The 17,874-nt window shown below is 42.1% G+C and overlaps 1 protein-coding gene across 1 annotated transcript in view; it reads right to left on the reverse strand.

Moving 5' to 3' along the window:
- Positions 1 to 7,363: 7,363 nt before the first annotated feature.
- C8A (complement C8 alpha chain) overlaps positions 7,364 to 17,874 on the reverse strand; it is a 289,241-nt gene continuing 278,730 nt past the window's right edge. The window contains exons 10-11 of the mRNA XM_069642106.1: positions 9,819 to 10,041; positions 7,364 to 7,693 (exon numbers count right to left, since the gene is read on the reverse strand). Coding sequence (XP_069498207.1) covers positions 7,542 to 7,693; positions 9,819 to 10,041 — 375 coding nt within the window. The 3' untranslated portion in view covers positions 7,364 to 7,541. The remainder of the gene's footprint in view (positions 7,694 to 9,818; positions 10,042 to 17,874) is intronic.

Here is a 17,874-nt window from a genome sequence, read left to right on the forward strand (position 1 = left end):
GCAAACTGTATGAGGCGATTCATGAGGCCTTAAAGGACAACACGTCCATGATCACCTCACTTAAGGATAAATTGACCTTTATAGAAGGATATCTAACAGCAGTGGAAAGGAACTCAAATACCATACAAAGGAGCCTTGAAACTAAACTAACGAATTTCGAAAACAAGCTGCTCAAGATGGATCGACAAACCAGGCAGACACGTGCAATGACCTCTCAAAGTACTCAAACGGAAGAGATGGCCAGAGTCACAGAAGTGGCTTCGATTTTCACGAAAGCCCGTGTCAAATTACCAGGAGGTGTGTCAGAGACGAGCCTTGCAGTCAAAAATCATGACGAAACATGCAATGGAGAGCCCCCTCTTGTGTGTTCCTCCAAAGAGTCTCCCAGACACTCGAGTGAAAACATCTCTTACCTCCTCTGTGGACCCCCTTGTCGACAGATCCGACAGAGCCATTCTCAGCAAAGAAAAGCGACAGGCGAACATAGTGGGAAATCACTCACAGCAAGATCGCCCCGAAATCGCGCAAAGGTCTCCCACGCTGATCCACGCCCTCGATTCATCTAACTCTTCTGACGACTCTGCCTGCGCTGAAGAGGAAATTCTAAGCCCGCAGCAACCAAGAATAGCTACTCCGCCGGCATGCGTTAGGACGCGGTCTGGAGCAAGGAGGATTACACTTGTGGAGGCTCCAAGCGACCATGGTAGATCTCGCTCGAGCACCCCCACTACTGGTTTGGAGGCTATCCAAACCCTAAAGAAAATGGAAGAGAAGCCAGTCCCTAAAAAAGAGACAGACCGTCGCGAAGAACGGATCCCTAATCATGAGCAAAGAAAGTATAGGATTAACTCCTATAAAAAAGACTACGGTCGATCAAAACCGGCAGAAAAAAAACTCCTAAAACTCGAAGGGACATCGCTATTTAAATTAGAGAAATTTTCATCCAAAGATAGATACATGATCCTTAATAGAAGGACAGTCTTAAAAATTACAGCAAAAATTGACAAACTGCGGCATCTATCAACAAGGGACCTGGTTCTGGTGGAACCCTACCACAAAGACCATAAAGCTAAAGCATACCTACATATAAGGTCGAAAGCCCTGCAAGAATGGCCCCTTGAAATGGCAAAAGAGCTACAGTGTCTGGGCTTAAAATTAGAAAAACTAAAGGAAAATGAAGATACGACAGGCTCTCAAAGATATGCCCCCTCGAAATTTGCTAATGATACAAGATCAGAAAATGTGACAAAAAAAAATAGAAAGGAGGAGTTGGACGCTGGTCGAGACAGAGAAGAAAGAGATAAAGGGGAAGATTACCCCCGGTAACGGGACAGAAATCATCACATACCATTTACCACGCCAAGGCGACGAGTGGAAGGCTCGCGTAACGCCTACATAAAGAGGGATCAGGCGACAGAGCTCAAACCAGCTCAATCCCCCTCCACGTTAACCAAACCTTGGAAATGGATTGCAGATACGTTTGGCCGTAAGAAGAAGGCCTAGCAGTCAATCCATGACGCCGTCAATAACAAGATCCAGGTAACGGTCCCAGACCAATTTCAGGAAAAGACCTCACTTCAGATGGCGTCGTGGAATACAAGAGGATTCAGCCACCTAACTAAGCCTAGCGATGTAAAGTTGAACCACTTCGACCTAATTTGCCTGCAAGAAACATGGCTAACAGAGAAACCTACTCTCGAGGGATACAGTATCGAAGTTTCGCCAGCTCAGAGACCCGTATCAGGAAGACCCTCTGGAGGTTTGTTAACAGCAATTCGATTAGGCTCAGGAATCTCACCTAAGAACAAAATCTGTGAAAAATATGGTATGCTGGCAACCCTAACAAAGTGGAATCCCCAGGTTCAAGGGAAAAATGTCCAGATGAGCTCTGATCTGGTCATAATAAACCTTTATTGGAATCCCGAAAAAACAGCTACGAAAACATTTTGTGAGCAAGTTGCAACAACAATAGACGAAATCAGAGTAAACTTCGACACCCCCAATATAATCATTTGTGGGGATCTCAATGCAAAATGTGGAACACAATCGATAGGCAACACGATGGCAGTAGCATTGAGGAAAAGGGACAAAAGAGGTCAAGTATGGATGGACTTGATGAAATCGAGACAATTTCACAACGTCGCCTCTCTCCAAGAACTCGAAGTGCAGACGCCAACCTGGGAGAGAGCGCCGGCTGTAGCAAATCTCGACTACATCTTTGTTACTGAAGGTTTGATTCCATACTTTGTGGAATTCAAAGTGGAAAGAACCAGAGAAAGTGACCACAACCTCTTATTGCTGTCGTGGAGGGGTGAAACCAAAGAGCGATCATTTTATCCCTTTGTAATTGGTGTCAACACGCAACAAAATCGAATTCGGCTGACCTCCGGTAACATAAACATATTGGAGAATAAGCTTCGCAAAAACCACATGGAGATAAACAGCGCTAGGGAAGCGTCTCAACCTGAATATGTCTCTCTACTGATACCCCACAAAGTAAGCTTTGGGGGAAAGAATGGAACTCAACCCATACACAAACACACGTTTAATGCAACATTGGTCGCAAAACGCAAAGATCTTACAAAATTGAAAAGAGCGGCAAAAAAAAGCAACACCAAAGAAGCCTGGGCTAAACATCAAGAAGGTAAAGCAAAGTACAAAGCATGGCTTAAGCAAGAACGACAAAATCTCTATCAGAACGATGCAGAAGCAATGCTGAAAGTCTGTGTGTCCAAGAACAATCGTGACTTCTGGTCTCTACTTAAAACCGTTAATGGACAGAAACCAAATCAGATTCTGTGTGACGTCACAGAACAGCAGTGGATCACCCATTTTGCGAAATTATACGCACTCCCGACCTCTGGCACCCTCCGCACTACGCAAAGCCAACCCTCAAAGGAGGAAAACGTGGGCTGGGCGAATATCACCAGTCTAGAAGAGATTCTAAAGGCAATCAGAAGCTTGAAACAATCCAAGGCCCCCAGACCAGACGGTCTATCTAACATAGATCTGAAACAACATCCTGAAGCATGGGCGAGGGTGATTAAAGAACTGTTCGAACAGTGTGTACATCAAAAACAGATACCGACTAATTGGACAGAGGCTGTACTTGTTCCCATCTATAAAAAGGGACCAAGAAATATACCATCCAATTACAGGCCCATAGTTCTATTAGACATTATTGGAAAAATCTTCGCGTCACTGATACTCACCCTCTTTAAGAACTGGGCTAAGAACTCGCCGGCTACTGACACTTTTCAGACAGGCTTCCAAAAAGGAGCGGGAACAGGAATCAATCTTCTGGTCCTTAATACAATCAAAGCAAAGGTGAAGGAAGGCGCCCCCAATGTCCATATGGCCATGATCGACCTATCTCAGGCATTTGACATGGTGGATCGTCAAAAACTTTGGTCGAAATTAACAAACTGGGAATGTCCAAAAGAGATCTTGGATCCTATCATGTCCCTCCACACGAAGACTTCTCTAAGAATTCGATTATGCCAACAAGGAACACTCTCAGACAAGATTGAAACCAAGAGAGGAGTGAAACAAGGCTGCCCGTTGGCTCCAGCTCTATTCATAGCCTTTATTGGCGATTTCCAAACCACCGAGGAGCACGTGCGAGCCTTCCCGCCTAAGTTGGGAGAAGTCAAAATTTCAAGGCTATGGTACGCGGACGACTTGATTCTGTTGGACCAGACTGCCATAGGCCTGCAAAGACAGTTAGCCAATCTGTCAGCATACATGGAGAGCAATAATCTAAAGATAAATACAATAAAAACCAAAATTATGTCATTCTGCAAACATACAAGGGGAGTTCAGCAATCTCACTCCTGGTTTCTGGAGAAGTCAAAAATTGAGGCAGTAAAAGAATTTAAATATCTGGGTGTGCAGTTGGACAACTCAACTAAAGACATTGCCTTGCAGCACACATTATGGGAAAAAACTCGAAGACTCACAGCCCAAACCCGTGCTGTAGACAAGAAATTCGGAAAATTCTCCTGGATACCGGCAGTGCAGTACTACAAATCAAAAGTAGTTCCAGCTTTAACTTACGGCATGGCGTCAAATTTACACCTACCATCTGAAATTTGGGCGAAGTTGGAAGGTCACATATGGAGATCAGTGTTATCCTTACCAAATTCTGCCCCCATATCTGCCATACGGAGAGACTTGGGTTTACCTTCTCTAGCCTCAGTGATATTGCAAGGTGCCGTCCAACTGTACAGAAAAATCCGGTTACCTAGCTCGCTGCCGATATTTCGCATCATGGAAGCGGAAATTGCAAAAAAGTCTTGCAAACCCTTATGTAATTGGGAAAGAAAGATTCTTGAAAGTCTAGAAGAAGTGGCCTGTTCAACAGAAACGCTCCTGAGCAACCCGGGAAAAGTAAAGAAAAAACTGGAAAATCAAGATTGGATACGCACCACTGAAAAAATTCTTCGCTATAAATCATTAAAACATCTGCCACCCACTACAAATCGTCTAAAAGTCCCTCTGAATTATTGTGAGAAATTTCCAGAGAAGAACCTGAGAAAAATTTTCATGAGAGCCAGGCTGAACTTATTGAACACAAATGAAATTACGGCTATCAGAAGTCCAGGAACCAATGCGCATTGCCGGCTCTGCGCCGATCATGCCCAAATAGAAACAATCCGACACCTGCTCATGTTTTGTCCAGCTTTAGCAGGAGAAAGAAAAATGTACTTGGCACCACTCACATCAGATCTAACAATAATGGACGAAGAGACCTTGTGGTTCCGTCTGATTGCAGGAGATTCTCCAAGATGGGCTAGGTCGACAGCCAAATTCTTGGAGGTAGTGTTAAAGAAAATCAACCCTCCAGACGGCAGCGGCCATTGAAAGTAGTACAAGAGAAACTACAGCCGGGGCAAAGCCCGGTTTGGACTTGCATGATTCATCGAAAGTGGTGTCCCAAGTACAAGTACAAAACATAAAGCAAAACACAAAGCATAAGTGAAGCTTCTTTTGTTAAAACCAATAGGTTAAATCAATAAAAGAAAAAAAAAAAAAAAAGAAAAAAAAAAGAATCTACACTGTGTTTGTTTGTTTCTTCCTACTGTGTAGGAGCTTGTACACTGTACCGTGATCACGTGACGCAACCTGTTGGAGAGCATATTCATTATCTATTGCATCACCATTGGAAATTGGATCCTAGGTGAACCAGAATAGGTAATAATTTGATTGATTACCGTATTGCTCACATTAACTGTATATAAATTCAAGATAACATGGATGCCAAAAAGTGTAATTAGTTTATTATTATATGTGTAGATCACAAGGCCCATTCCATTCCATCATAGTGGAAACGCCACTTTTTCGTTGTCCTCCGTCTTGAGGAAGGTTGGCTGAATAACTGGGGAAAGATGATCTGCTCCCACTAGAATACAACCAAAACATGTGTTGACACAATAGTCAGCCCCTATATAGAGATAGAGGGATACATCTGTAAAATACACGAGTCAAAATTTAGGAAATGTCTCGTAAATCTTGGCTTTGGGTAGAATAGACACATATATGATTGTATGAGTGTTGGTATGCATATGGTGAGTCAAGAATGAAAATGTGAATGGAAAAGAATTATGAAATTGGGTTTGTGATCTTTTTTTGATTAACTATTTGAATTGTTTAATGAAATTAATATTTCGTATTGGTAAAAGTTTCTGATTATACATACACAGCATCCTGGTATCATTTATCTATTGGTCAATTTTCGTTATTTACAGAAAATCCATTGTGCCTAGCTTTTAGGCATTCATTTTGCATTCCACTCGTTTAAAAATGACCTTCAATGGCGCCTGCAAATGATACAGGAAACTATCCAAATTCCTACCAAAACACCTATTGAAATTTTACAAATATAAAAGTGAAACTATTGAATTTATTCATAAATATAGGAAAAAATAACTTAAAATGGAGAGTTAAAGGGCAACACTTTGTTTTTTCTTCAAATTACATTAGTTCAAATGTCTACAGGACAGTGGTTGAAGTGTGCCCAAAAAAGAACTGGAACTACAACTCCAGCAGGGGGCAGCGAAACGGTGCAACACATGTCTTAAGTGGTTGTAGAAGGTGGGTGGAATAGGTAACAGAAGGAGGTCATCTGTATTTTTTTCATTCATTTCCCTCAGTTGGTTAGTAAGCAGGGACATGTATATATGGTCTTGTGAAATCAATCATCCCTATTTGCTGGTCTTAACTCTGCTGGAAGCCATACTTAACACCTACCCAAACTGCACCTGCTTCAACAGGGTCCTACCACTAGAAAAATGTGTGCCTTAAATCCAAGACTGAAAATCTTTTATCTCCTCTGATCTTACAGAGTCAGAGGGATACATAGTCTATGGTTCTCAAATATCCCACATGAGTGCTTCACAGTATTCCAAGTGACTAGTAACTATAGCTCCTAATATAACTGCACACTTGTTTGGTGGCATGAATGGCAAATCTTGCGTAGCTGCCGGATGTTAAAATCAAATCCTGTGTAAATGGCCTTGACCTTTACCAACTGTAACATCTAAGCATTCGAACTGGAATAACAATTTGACAGGTTTTTCCAGAAATCGGGGGGGGGGGGTGAAGAGGCGTTGTGACGGAATTACATAGTGTTAGGAAGGCCTCCTCCAGCTTCCAATAGTTAAGATGACGCCAGATAAAGTTCATGCAGGATGTGATGTTATTCAGGCTTTGGGAGTATCCAGTGAAACACATTTCAGCTTAGATGTAACTGTTCTAGCATGGTAACACGACGAGGTATGTTTTAACATCAGAAATAACCATTCCCGAACTGTAAAAATTGTTGTAAAATGCAGTGGAGCTAAATAAAAATAATGGTACTCAGTGCCCGATAGCTCCCGCTCACTTTGGCCACTGATACAGGACCACTACCTTTGTATCACAACCATCCCTCCCATAACCAGGACACAGCCACTGTTCACAACCATCTGCCACTTCATGGAGCACTCTGGGGGCCAGTAAGGGAAATGGACACATTTTCTGTAGTCCGTCAACCATTTGCTTCACGGCACTCCAACAGGATGGGCGCCGCACTCAAAATCATGGGCATTATTTCATGGGTGCTGTCCACTTATTGTTTGGCTAATGAGATATGAACTCCGCTCTGGAAATGCCATACTCAAAATAGGGAGTTGGGGCTTCTTGAAAGAATGTGAGAGGTGATGTGGGTTATTGAGTATATGGCTCACTTTAAGATTAGAACCTGCAATTGAATTTTAGATTCTGCGTTTCTATCTAACCTGGGTTCTAATACCAGCTCTGGCAAGCAAAACAAAAAAAATGATTTTTTTCAATCAAAGTGTTACAAATGATGTTGACATATAGCTTTCTTCAAGGATTTTATTACTTTTGGTTTTGTGATTAGCATGGGCAATCATTTTCAATTTTCCATCTCGTTGGCTTGTTTTTCTTCCACTGTCATGACTGGTTATTATGTGAATCCTTTGCCTTTTACTCAGATTGTTATAAACTTTCCTCATTTATTAAAATAGAAATTGGCTGAGTTAGCATGCATCAGTTTGCATGTTCTTTCCCACACACGAAGCTCCGCCATCTTTAGGTGCTGGGTTGTTGCATTGTCTTCGTCTAGTCCTTGCTCTGGATTGGCATTGCGACCACGGGGCCCAGCAGCTCCAGTTGCCATTCACTTTGGTACCTAGTGAGGAAACAGAAACACAGGATAATACATCTAAGCATTGTGAAATTGTCTGAAGAAAGACATGTGTTTATTTGTATATCATATTTTCCCCTGATGGTCTCAAAACTTTTGGCAAATAGTGTACATAAATCCATGTATCTCTATGGCAATGCAAAACTTATGTATCAAATATAGGACTTCTATATGGTGTAATGTATCTTCCATAGCCTTCCAACTTTGTTTGTAAAGTGTACACATGCATAAATTTGACAAGAAAAGGGCCCCATTTTGAGTTTCATTATTGCATTAGCAGACATTACCACAACTGTTTTTGTATTAATGGAGTCATTGCTAATTTTAACACTGCCAGATTCCGAGTTTGCACATCAAGGGCCTCATTAGGAGCTTGGAGAGTTTGCCTCCAAACTCGGGTCCGGGTTCCCTGAATGGGGAAATACCGGGCCATTCCGACCTTGGAGGGTCAGGTATTTCCCTGTTCAGGGAACCCGGACCCGGACCATACCGATTCCCATTTCAGCCCCCATAGGGCTCAATGGGAATGGGGAGCATGCTAACAACGGGACCGTTAATGACGGGCCCGTTGTTAGCATGCTTGGTCGCTCGCGGGACCCGCTAAGGACGTCTGGTAAAACTAGGCGTCCAGAGCGGGTCCCGCGAGTGGACCTCGTAATAGGGCGGTAAGGGGTTAACGGCTCCAGCACTTTTACCGGCGCCGTTAACCCCTTACCGCCCACCTCGTAATGAGGCCCCAAGATTCGGATTTATCTCTAGCATATATTTCCGAGAGTGGTTATTTGACGATGGTAAATCTGCTGATTTTTGGAGGTAGAGTGGAATTAATCTCATGTAGATGAATCTCCACGGTACCTCCAAAATTTAGTGAATTTAACCTGGTTAATTTGAAGTTTACCGCAAATCTGCAGAAATCCCCAAGTAGTCCTATAGGCTCCAAAAATTGGGATAGTCTTACCACCACTCATAATCTTATGGTAATCGGCTGTACCGAGTGTTGATAATGGTACACAAGTTTGTTGGTAATTCGGCCATACAACTATGTAAACACTGCCAACTCATAATCAGGTGCAGTGTTATTTAGGTCTCATTGGGGAATGTTTAGCAAACACTAGCACTTAATTTTGTAGTTTTTTTTTTTTTTGCGGGCCTTTTAATCCCACCATAACTTTACGGGTGTTTGCTAAACATGCCCCAATGCTACAACCACAACGCTGTTTTACTGTACAGCCCTGATGATCCCTAATAAGGTTGAAACCTTGAGAAATGTTTGTCTTGTGTGGAAAAACGCTATGTTTAAAATAGCAGTACTGTATGGACAAAGACGTTTCCCAGAAGTCAAGGCTTGGCATTTGAGCTAATTTGCATACCCACAATGCATTTTCCATCTTGCTCTGAACTGGAGGTGAACTTCCAGCGATGGTGACTGTGTGTTGCTGTGCTGTGTTGGATTTTGCTCAAATGTCTGAAACTTATATATAATTTGAGATACCTCAATAAAAGGTAGGGACAAATCAACCAGAATAAAAACAGTCAGAGTTGTAGAACACATGGAGAGAGGGAACAGTTGCACCGAGATGTGAGTGATATTGTAATATACAGATTATGTATCAATGTATAGAATGTATTTAGCACAAACCTATTTAGCAAGCACAAGGGAGTTCTACAAAAGAGAGAACATATTTAGAGATACGGTCATAGAGAGCCGGGGAGAGAGTAAGCAAGGAAACGGGGTACAGGTACTATCTAGCAGTAAGTCAAGCAGTTAAAGGCAATGAGATATGTTCCTTGAGGAAGATGCACGTAGTGGACTGATAAAAAGGGGTCACAGCAAGGGGGTTATCAATAAGAGTGCACAGTTAGCAGAGATGCTGCGGTGGATGGGGGCAGAATACAAGAAGAGTGTGAATATGTCCAATGTGCCCAGTGCAATATAGCATGTGCTGGTGAATTGTTTGGTTACATTCCTATTGTGCACAAGAACACTGCTGTTGAGTGACATTAACAAGATCAGAGGGTGCTGCAAAACTACTGACTTCACAGTCTGTGTTATATTAATCGCAAATAAATCAATCCAATAAACATTATTTGGTGTGGCTTATCAGAATACCTGTTCTTGTAGTCTTCTCGCATGCTACACCATCAAACTGATTGGGACACTGACAGGCGCAATTTGTTCCGATGAGAATAGGCTCCCCATTATTCTGACATGGGCCGCAGCGGCATGCATTGAACTCGCTCAAATATTCATCCATAGCCCTTTTGAGATTCTGCTGCTTGGCATCAATGTTTTTCAGGTTAGCTCTTCGAAGGATTTCATGCATTGGCTGAATCTGCAAATTAATTGAAGACACATGTTCAGCTATGAGGGTCTTGTGCAGTAGCTGTTGCAAGTATGTTTTTTAGTCTGTAAAAATACAAGTACAAGCCTTTCTTTTAAGCACAGGGGTTTTAATTTATTTTTATGACCATAACATCACAATCACTGTCTTGATTGCCATACTTGAGTAGCAATACTAAAGTACCTTCTTAAGAACGAATCAACACTATTAATCTGATAGCCATATGCAATCCCAGTCAAAATACTACACATATTCCTTAAAGAATATAAGCCTCAATTAATGAGGAAATGTTTTCACTTTGTAATTTTAAATGTACATTAGGAATACTTATAGGAACAAAAGCAATTGTCAAATACACGCATGAGAGCAGATGAATCAATGTGGTTGGTTAAATCATTTAAATGTTTCGATTGGAGTCCTTCACTATGATTATACATTGCACATGCACGAATGTGATGATTGGGCAATAGTGGGTTGCAATTGATTTATGACGTAGAATTTGACACACATAAAAAATGCATATGGTACAGATATAAATGTTCTATTTTACAAATGCAATCATAAAGTACAACGCTCAGAAACCATCATAAGGAGAGCCAAGTAATGGAAAGGCACATAAGTGTAAAACACCACTATAACATTAATTCTCAGACAATATCCAGGCATTACATTATTCCAGAAGAGAATAAATACATACAGTGATACATATGCCAGAAGGTGACGCAGGAATCCCAGAGAAGTAGAGTAGATTGAGCCAAAGGTTGCTGGGTTTTAGTTGGCAATTACTATAACTGTTTGACTTACATTGTAGATACTCGTAAATTGTAGATACTCGAGTTAGTTTATGGTGATCAGGCTTTGTAAAAAATAGTTGTAGAAGAGAATCATCATCATTACACTTTATGTTGTCATAAATACTTTTAATCTATACAATAAATCATTCATGATTTCATCAAAGTTCTAGCCGCATAAAACCTTTAAATACACCTAAATGTCCTTTGGACAAAAAATGGTGCTGAACTATATTGTTCTAATCTGTAATTGCTTCAGTAAATTACTTCTACAAGCACAAGCCTTGATCACATTAATTGTTACAGAAAATATGAGATCCGCTTCGTTTCCTATATTCAAACTATTCTCAGCATTACTATTATTTAGATCTGCTAGAAATGTTGATCTAATGATTATTTTCTTAGCTTGTAGCTTGGGCATACATCTACAGCCTCAGCAAACCAATATTTAGTTCACAACACATTTTCTATTCAAAGTTTTATAAATAACCATCTTGATTCAAAGCCATATATTTTTCAAAACCAAAGGTTACTTTTGATATCATATACATGTCTAATATATGACTTCAACTTGGGCCTCAGGAGGATAGCTCAGGGGCAATGCGCTCACCTTGGAAGCAAGACGACGCAGAGCAACACAGGTTTGATCCCTGGGTTCGCTCTTAGAAACCTCTGGGTATTAAGCGCGTTATAAATAACAAACTATAATTATAAAAATCTTCGTTTGATCATCAGATAATGCTTCCACTGATAGAAAAATGTCTCTTTCTGAAGGTTGGCTGATTTTATGTTAGCACACATGGCGGGGGAGCCAGCCAATCAGGTTGCTTGGATCTCAGGCTGAATCCATGATCTAAGCCTGCATTCAAGCAACCTGATGGCTGCATCCCTGCCATCTTATACTCACCCTCCCCTTCCCTCAGTCACCGTTCCCTCCCATCCCCACCTCCCTACCCCACTCACATTAACCTTGTGATGGCGCCTCAACCGCCACAGCTGCTCCAGCATCCTGGGCTGCCATAGAAATGGTAAAGGGGCTCCACTTGGCTCCACCGTTCATTCGTACGAGGTATCCCATTCATTTATACCAAATGCATTGCTGTCAGCACCTTGGGTTTCCAGATTGGAAACCCGGGGTGCTAATAGCAATAACACCTTATGCACTTGGGCCTGTAAATTGAGCCTCGAGCCATTACCATCCGATCCGGCCGGTCGGATCGGTTGTTATTGCTTAATTACTTACATTTGGACAATGGAAATAATGAGATAAATAATTTCATATTCAGCTATCTCTTACAAGCATCAGCCAAGGGAGGTCATTAGTTTCGTCCTTCCTGTTGACAGCCTTTTCAAATGGATCCCATACCTTTGCACCAAATTATATCGATTATAAAACTGGGCGAAGTTTGATGAATTCTTCAATAAACGACCAATACAAATCTAGGTGAATTGCTAGGTTTGGAAAAGAAGCTGGTGAGCCCAACAACTGCTGTACGAAGTGACTTTGGACTAGACTGATTGCAAGTGTGTCACGTGTTAGCAGACCATTGTATGCCCTATATGTTAACCTATACCAAAACGGTGCTCCAACTACCTGGTGGTCATATTTGGAATATGCCAGAACAAGGGCCTCATTACACGGTAGGCGGTGAGCCATGGCGCTATTAGCGCCATGGCTCATGCCGGTAAAATACCGGCACCGCCTTGGCGGAAAGGGGATTTACCGCCCCATTCCAAGGTTGGAGGGGCGGTAAATCCCCTTTCCACCATTGCCCTTCCCCATTCCCATTTCTGCCCCATAGGGCTCTATGGAAATGGGGAAGGCGCTAATTACGCCACCGCAATTTTGCGGTGCCGTAATTAGCTCCGAGGTCCCTTAGCGCGTTGGATTTTAACGCCTGCAAGAAGCAGGTACGGCAGTAAGGGTTAACGGTCACCGTTGCCATTAACGGTGACCGTTAACCCTTACCGCCGTCCGTGTAATGAGGCCCCAAGTCTTCACATCAAATATATATCAAATAGCATCTAAAGGCTCAAACTGTATGTTCATGCCTCGGGAATATTATACAGATCAATCTGCTTCTTATGTAACATTTGGCATTCATGAAGTGGTTGTGCAGTTTCTTTGACTTAAAGCGAGCCTCTTTCCACCGGTCCTACACCAGGCCCTCATTCATGGGACTGACTCCTGCACTCGCCAACCGAGGAGGGCACACCCTTCTGTCACACCCTGGTGTATTTTCCTCCCGCTCCTGATATCCCCAGTGGCGGAGTGTGTCAGGGGAAGCAATGACTTCTCCATTAGTGTGTCCATCCTATCTGGTCGTACAGCATCCTCTAAGATGATTATTGCCATTAGACACATATTCACCATTCCATCTGCTGTGTACATCTTAAAATGGAACAGGCAAATGTTCTCGTGGCTTATGCCACTGCATAGCAATCCACTTTAATGACACTTCCCAAAACCTGCAGACCATTGTCTGTTAGGGCACTGGCTGGGTATCCCTCTTGGGCGAAAACGTCCTCTAAAAATGTGATAATTTAGGTATTTGTTTCCAGTAATAACTTCACCTTGGTTTACCTTGAGTACAAATCCACCATAACAAAGATGTGGCGCCCCTCCCGGGCCCATCTCTATTGGTCATAGAACATGTATTGCAATGTCTTCACACTGCCATCAACTTTTTTCTTAGCCTTTATAGCCCTCATGGTTCAAAGGTGTTTTGCTCTTTGGGGAGGGAGCCACTACTGTGCAATCCTTCCTGGACACTTTGTACCACAACTTCCACATTCACATGTTCAGGACATGCACTTGCGCTCATTCTGTCCAACTACAACTCCATTGTGGGTCACAAAGACCTGTTCCAATTGCATGCATTTTTCTTCTCCTTGTATTTCAGATATGAGTGGTAAGTGGTTTGCAAGGTTTTTATCCATTCCCAGGAGTATATCAACAGAAACACGATGACCTTGCGTTCTCCCAACCCACCTCACCATTCCTCTTTACTCCTTATCCAATCCCTTTTATTTGAACACAGCCTTTAACAGTTTGTTGTCAGTTCTTAAAATGAAATTCGACCACCACACAAATGTGCAAAATATTCCTATTGCGCAGTGGCATTCCAAAGCCCTTCTCATGATAACAGCATATATTTCCTTGTCCCTTTTAGTAGACTTGAGGCGTGTGCAATCACCACCTCACCTCCATTTGCACATCCTTGTGAGGGGACAGCTCCTACCCTCACATTGCTGGCATCCGCTGCTGTTATTGTATCGCATTTTGTGTGAAATTGTGCCAGGGGGATCGAATGATATCTTTCTTACCCCCTTCAAAATCATTGAAGAACCTCGCATGCTGCACACCTTTTTCATGAAATCCTTCACAAATTATGTAAATTCAGCTTTTGAGTGGTCGGAGGGGCAATATCCTCTATCGCATTCAGGAGCTCGCTCTTCGGGGACTCTACATCTGCAGAAATATCGTGGCCCAGGTACTCTAATGTACTTTACCTAAAGAGACACTTTTCCATTTTAAGAGTGAGGCCCACTGATACAGTGTTTCAAACAAAGTCTCCAACTCAGCATAATGTTCCTCCACCGAGTTTCTACATGCTAAAATGCCATTATGAAAACAATGAACATTCTTAATTCTAAAACACTGATGAAAGAATTGTCAATCTAAATGGCATTCTCTTAAGTTGAAAAATATGTTTGTGGGAATGAAAGTTATGAACGGGCTTGGCTCATGATGCAAATTAAATTACACTGATTGTGTAGTTATGCAAAATCCAGATTAGTGAATACCATCCCCTCCCTGATTGCACACGTATTAAGTGGCCTCAGGTCCACAAACAGACCTATTTCACTTCTGGGCTTCTGCATCACCACTATGGGAGATATCAATTCTACTGGATACGCTCCCTCAAGGATCCCCTTTTCACATAGTTTTACAAGCGCACTGTAAATTGCGTCTCTTAAGGCCAATGACACCAGCAGCAACTTTGACAATGCGGCACAGCATTCCTGGTGAACTTACTGCAATGGACAACAAACACCTCAGAGTTCCCCAGAGATGACTCTCAAAACTGTTGCCTAGCAAACTAACTTTTTAGCATTTCTTTTCGGCCATAGTGCTTGCAAAACACATTCAGGCATGTTGGGGTATGGTTTCATGGGGCGCCTCTTCTGGTCCTTCCACCCCAATAGTGATGGACCCTTTCCATCACGTATGCCTGGCTGGTCATTTCTGATTCCATGACATTCAATAATGCAATAATTAATCCCAGGAGTCTTATATTATCCATGATATACCCTCGAGGATTAAAGTCAGGTGGGGGTAAATCATCTACTCCCATCTGAAGGTTCCTCCCCCTACAGATATCAAATGTATCTTGGCTCCCGAGTCTGCCATCATGTGTATATCCACCCCATTTACCTGTCCTCTGCAATCAGGCTCTCACAGTCACCCTCAACCGTTTGACGAATAACATAGATCTGCAGTACATCCACATTGGAATATCCTTGTCATAAAACAAATATGAACCAACATCCTATTCTTATGCCATCTTTCCACCCTTGCATGGTGGGCTGCCCTTGATGTTATCACAACAGCTTGCAATAATTCCTCACTTGTTGCATTTACTCCATGTTACTTTCCTTACAAGAAATCCGCCACCACTGGCCAAATGCATCTTACTCCTGTACCTGGAACACAACGTTTTGCTTTGTTTGGCTTTGTGCAGCATTTATCCTGCCATTTTCACTTATGTTAGCCTTTCTTTTGCCTGTTCTGCTTGCGAGATTAACAACTCACAGACCGTCTTTCGTCTTCTTTGCTCAGACGTGTTACACACACCATTGAATGTTAGTTCTTTTTTGCTATTTTGATTATTTCAGGATTGTCCTTTAGTCACAATTCTTGTCTAATTGTATTATTGGAATTTCAGCCCATAATATGGATGTAGATGTGTTCAGCAAGTTGTTCCCATAGTTGCAGCTAATGGCAAATACCTTAGGGATGTGACATAATCTTCTGTTGACTCACTTGCTTGCTGTTTGCGAGTAGCAAAGTAATACCTCTTAAGAATGGTACTTTTATTTTGGTTAAAATGCAGTTCAAGTTTCTATTAAGCAAGTTCCAACTCATTGAAGGCAACCTTTCGAATATGATTCTCTACTAAAGCAGGAAGTGTTTTGTATATGTATTGCTCTCCTGTAGGGAAATCTAATTCAAAGACAAGATGCAGAGCATCATGTTATTTTAAAAACAAACATGTACTCTGCGGCCTGTGCACAGCATTTCAAAACACATGTGCATTGTTTTCAAGTCCTCCCACATCAAAATATAGTGACAAGGCTCGAGATGAACATTTCAAGTACTGAAAAATAATGTGCATCTTTTGTTAAAATGCAGAACTGCTTAACCTGAAGAGAAAGACAATAGCAGTTTCAAGAAATAAGCATTTTATGCTGCTGTGTTTTTGTTGAAAATGTAAAATCTTAGGGCATGAAAAAGGGTAACTTTAAAAAGTGGCATTTATGTATTTATTTGTACTTTTATAAGAAGTGCACAAAGCCCGTGGGCATCTAGGCGCTAGTTACAGAGGAATGAAAACAGTAAAAGCAAGGGAGGGATGGAATTCCCTTTCCAGAAAGGGAGTTCATTCCAGAAAGCTGGCACACGGACTAGGAAGCTTGCCCTACCTGCTCTTTTCCTGTTTTAACTTGGCGTGACAAGGCAGTGTTTGTAGGCGTATCTTATCGGTCTGGTTGAGGAGTGATTTATTATTCTTGAGTCCAAGTATTGGGAGCATCCTTGGCGATGCACCGGTGGGTGATGGAAAGGATCTTGAACTTAATTCTGTCCTTAACCGGTGCCAGTGGGCAGCCTTTCTGGCCTCCAAGATGTGGGCATACCTACCAATGTCTAGCACAGCCCGCAGTGCATTATTTTGAATTCTCTGAAGCTCCTGCAGGTTTTTTTCTGATGTGCCACAGAGTAGCGAGTTGCAATAATCCAGCTTGGATCCAAGTAGGGCACAAGCAATTTCAATGCGTTTGAGTGGCAAGGAAGGGTTTGCTAGCATTGATACATTTGGTGGCGTACACTGAGGAAGAGGTGATGTGGTTGATTCTTTATATTTGCGTGACAGAACATTTTTGTAATTTTATTTGTTTTAGCCTTTGTATTTTTATTGTGCTCCTCTTAGCCACCTACTTTATTTTAGAATGCTGCAATACTTTTTATTGTGCTTTCAAAACCACCATGAGGATATTTGAATCAGGGTTGCATCTTATCCTGCACACCGCGTACATCAGGAACTACACTGCCCAGGAGGAGTAGCGGTTCCTTGACATGCTTTCCCCCTGAAAATTGGCATGAACGCGTCGGCACGTACTCGGTTAAGCAGGGGCGTAGGAGACCCATAAAATCTGGGGGGGGACAGGGGACACCTTGGGACTTTTATTTATTTATTTATTTATTTATTTATTTATTTATTGTATTTTAGTGAAAGAACTCGACTTTCAAAGAAATTAAAATAGCAGTACGTACTAAATCACATATCATCACTGTATAAAACAAGAGAAAAGAAAGAAAACAGAAGAAAACTAAGAAAAAGAAAAGCAGTTCAAAGTACAAAATCCTTCAATTCTGTTGTCGCTCTTCACACTATGTTTACTTCTTTCTATGTTAACAACACAATAGTTTCAGGGTGTTTAAACAGCATGGGTTATTATAACATAACACAATGGCATTTACTTGGGCAACATCAGGAATAAAGCACCAATTCTATCCCGCTCGCAGTCAAACCTGTGGACCACATGATCAATAGATCTTTTATGTCTGACCTGAAAACACCTGCTCTCAGGCTCCCTTCACTGGGGCGCAAGTTAGGGGGAAACCAGCCAATTTTGCACCATGAGGGGGGCAGGCTTTGTCTGCTGCACTCCTTGGAGCAGTCTCTGCAGCCACAGGACTGGAGTGGCTGTCTCAGCTACCACATCTGCCATGGCGGGAGCAGCCACCCAG

The sequence above is a fragment of the Ambystoma mexicanum genome, chromosome 1q (genome assembly GCF_040938575.1).
Source record: "Ambystoma mexicanum isolate Mex_15411 chromosome 1q, UKY_AmexF1_1, whole genome shotgun sequence".
Taxonomy (NCBI): domain Eukaryota; kingdom Metazoa; phylum Chordata; class Amphibia; order Caudata; family Ambystomatidae; genus Ambystoma; species Ambystoma mexicanum.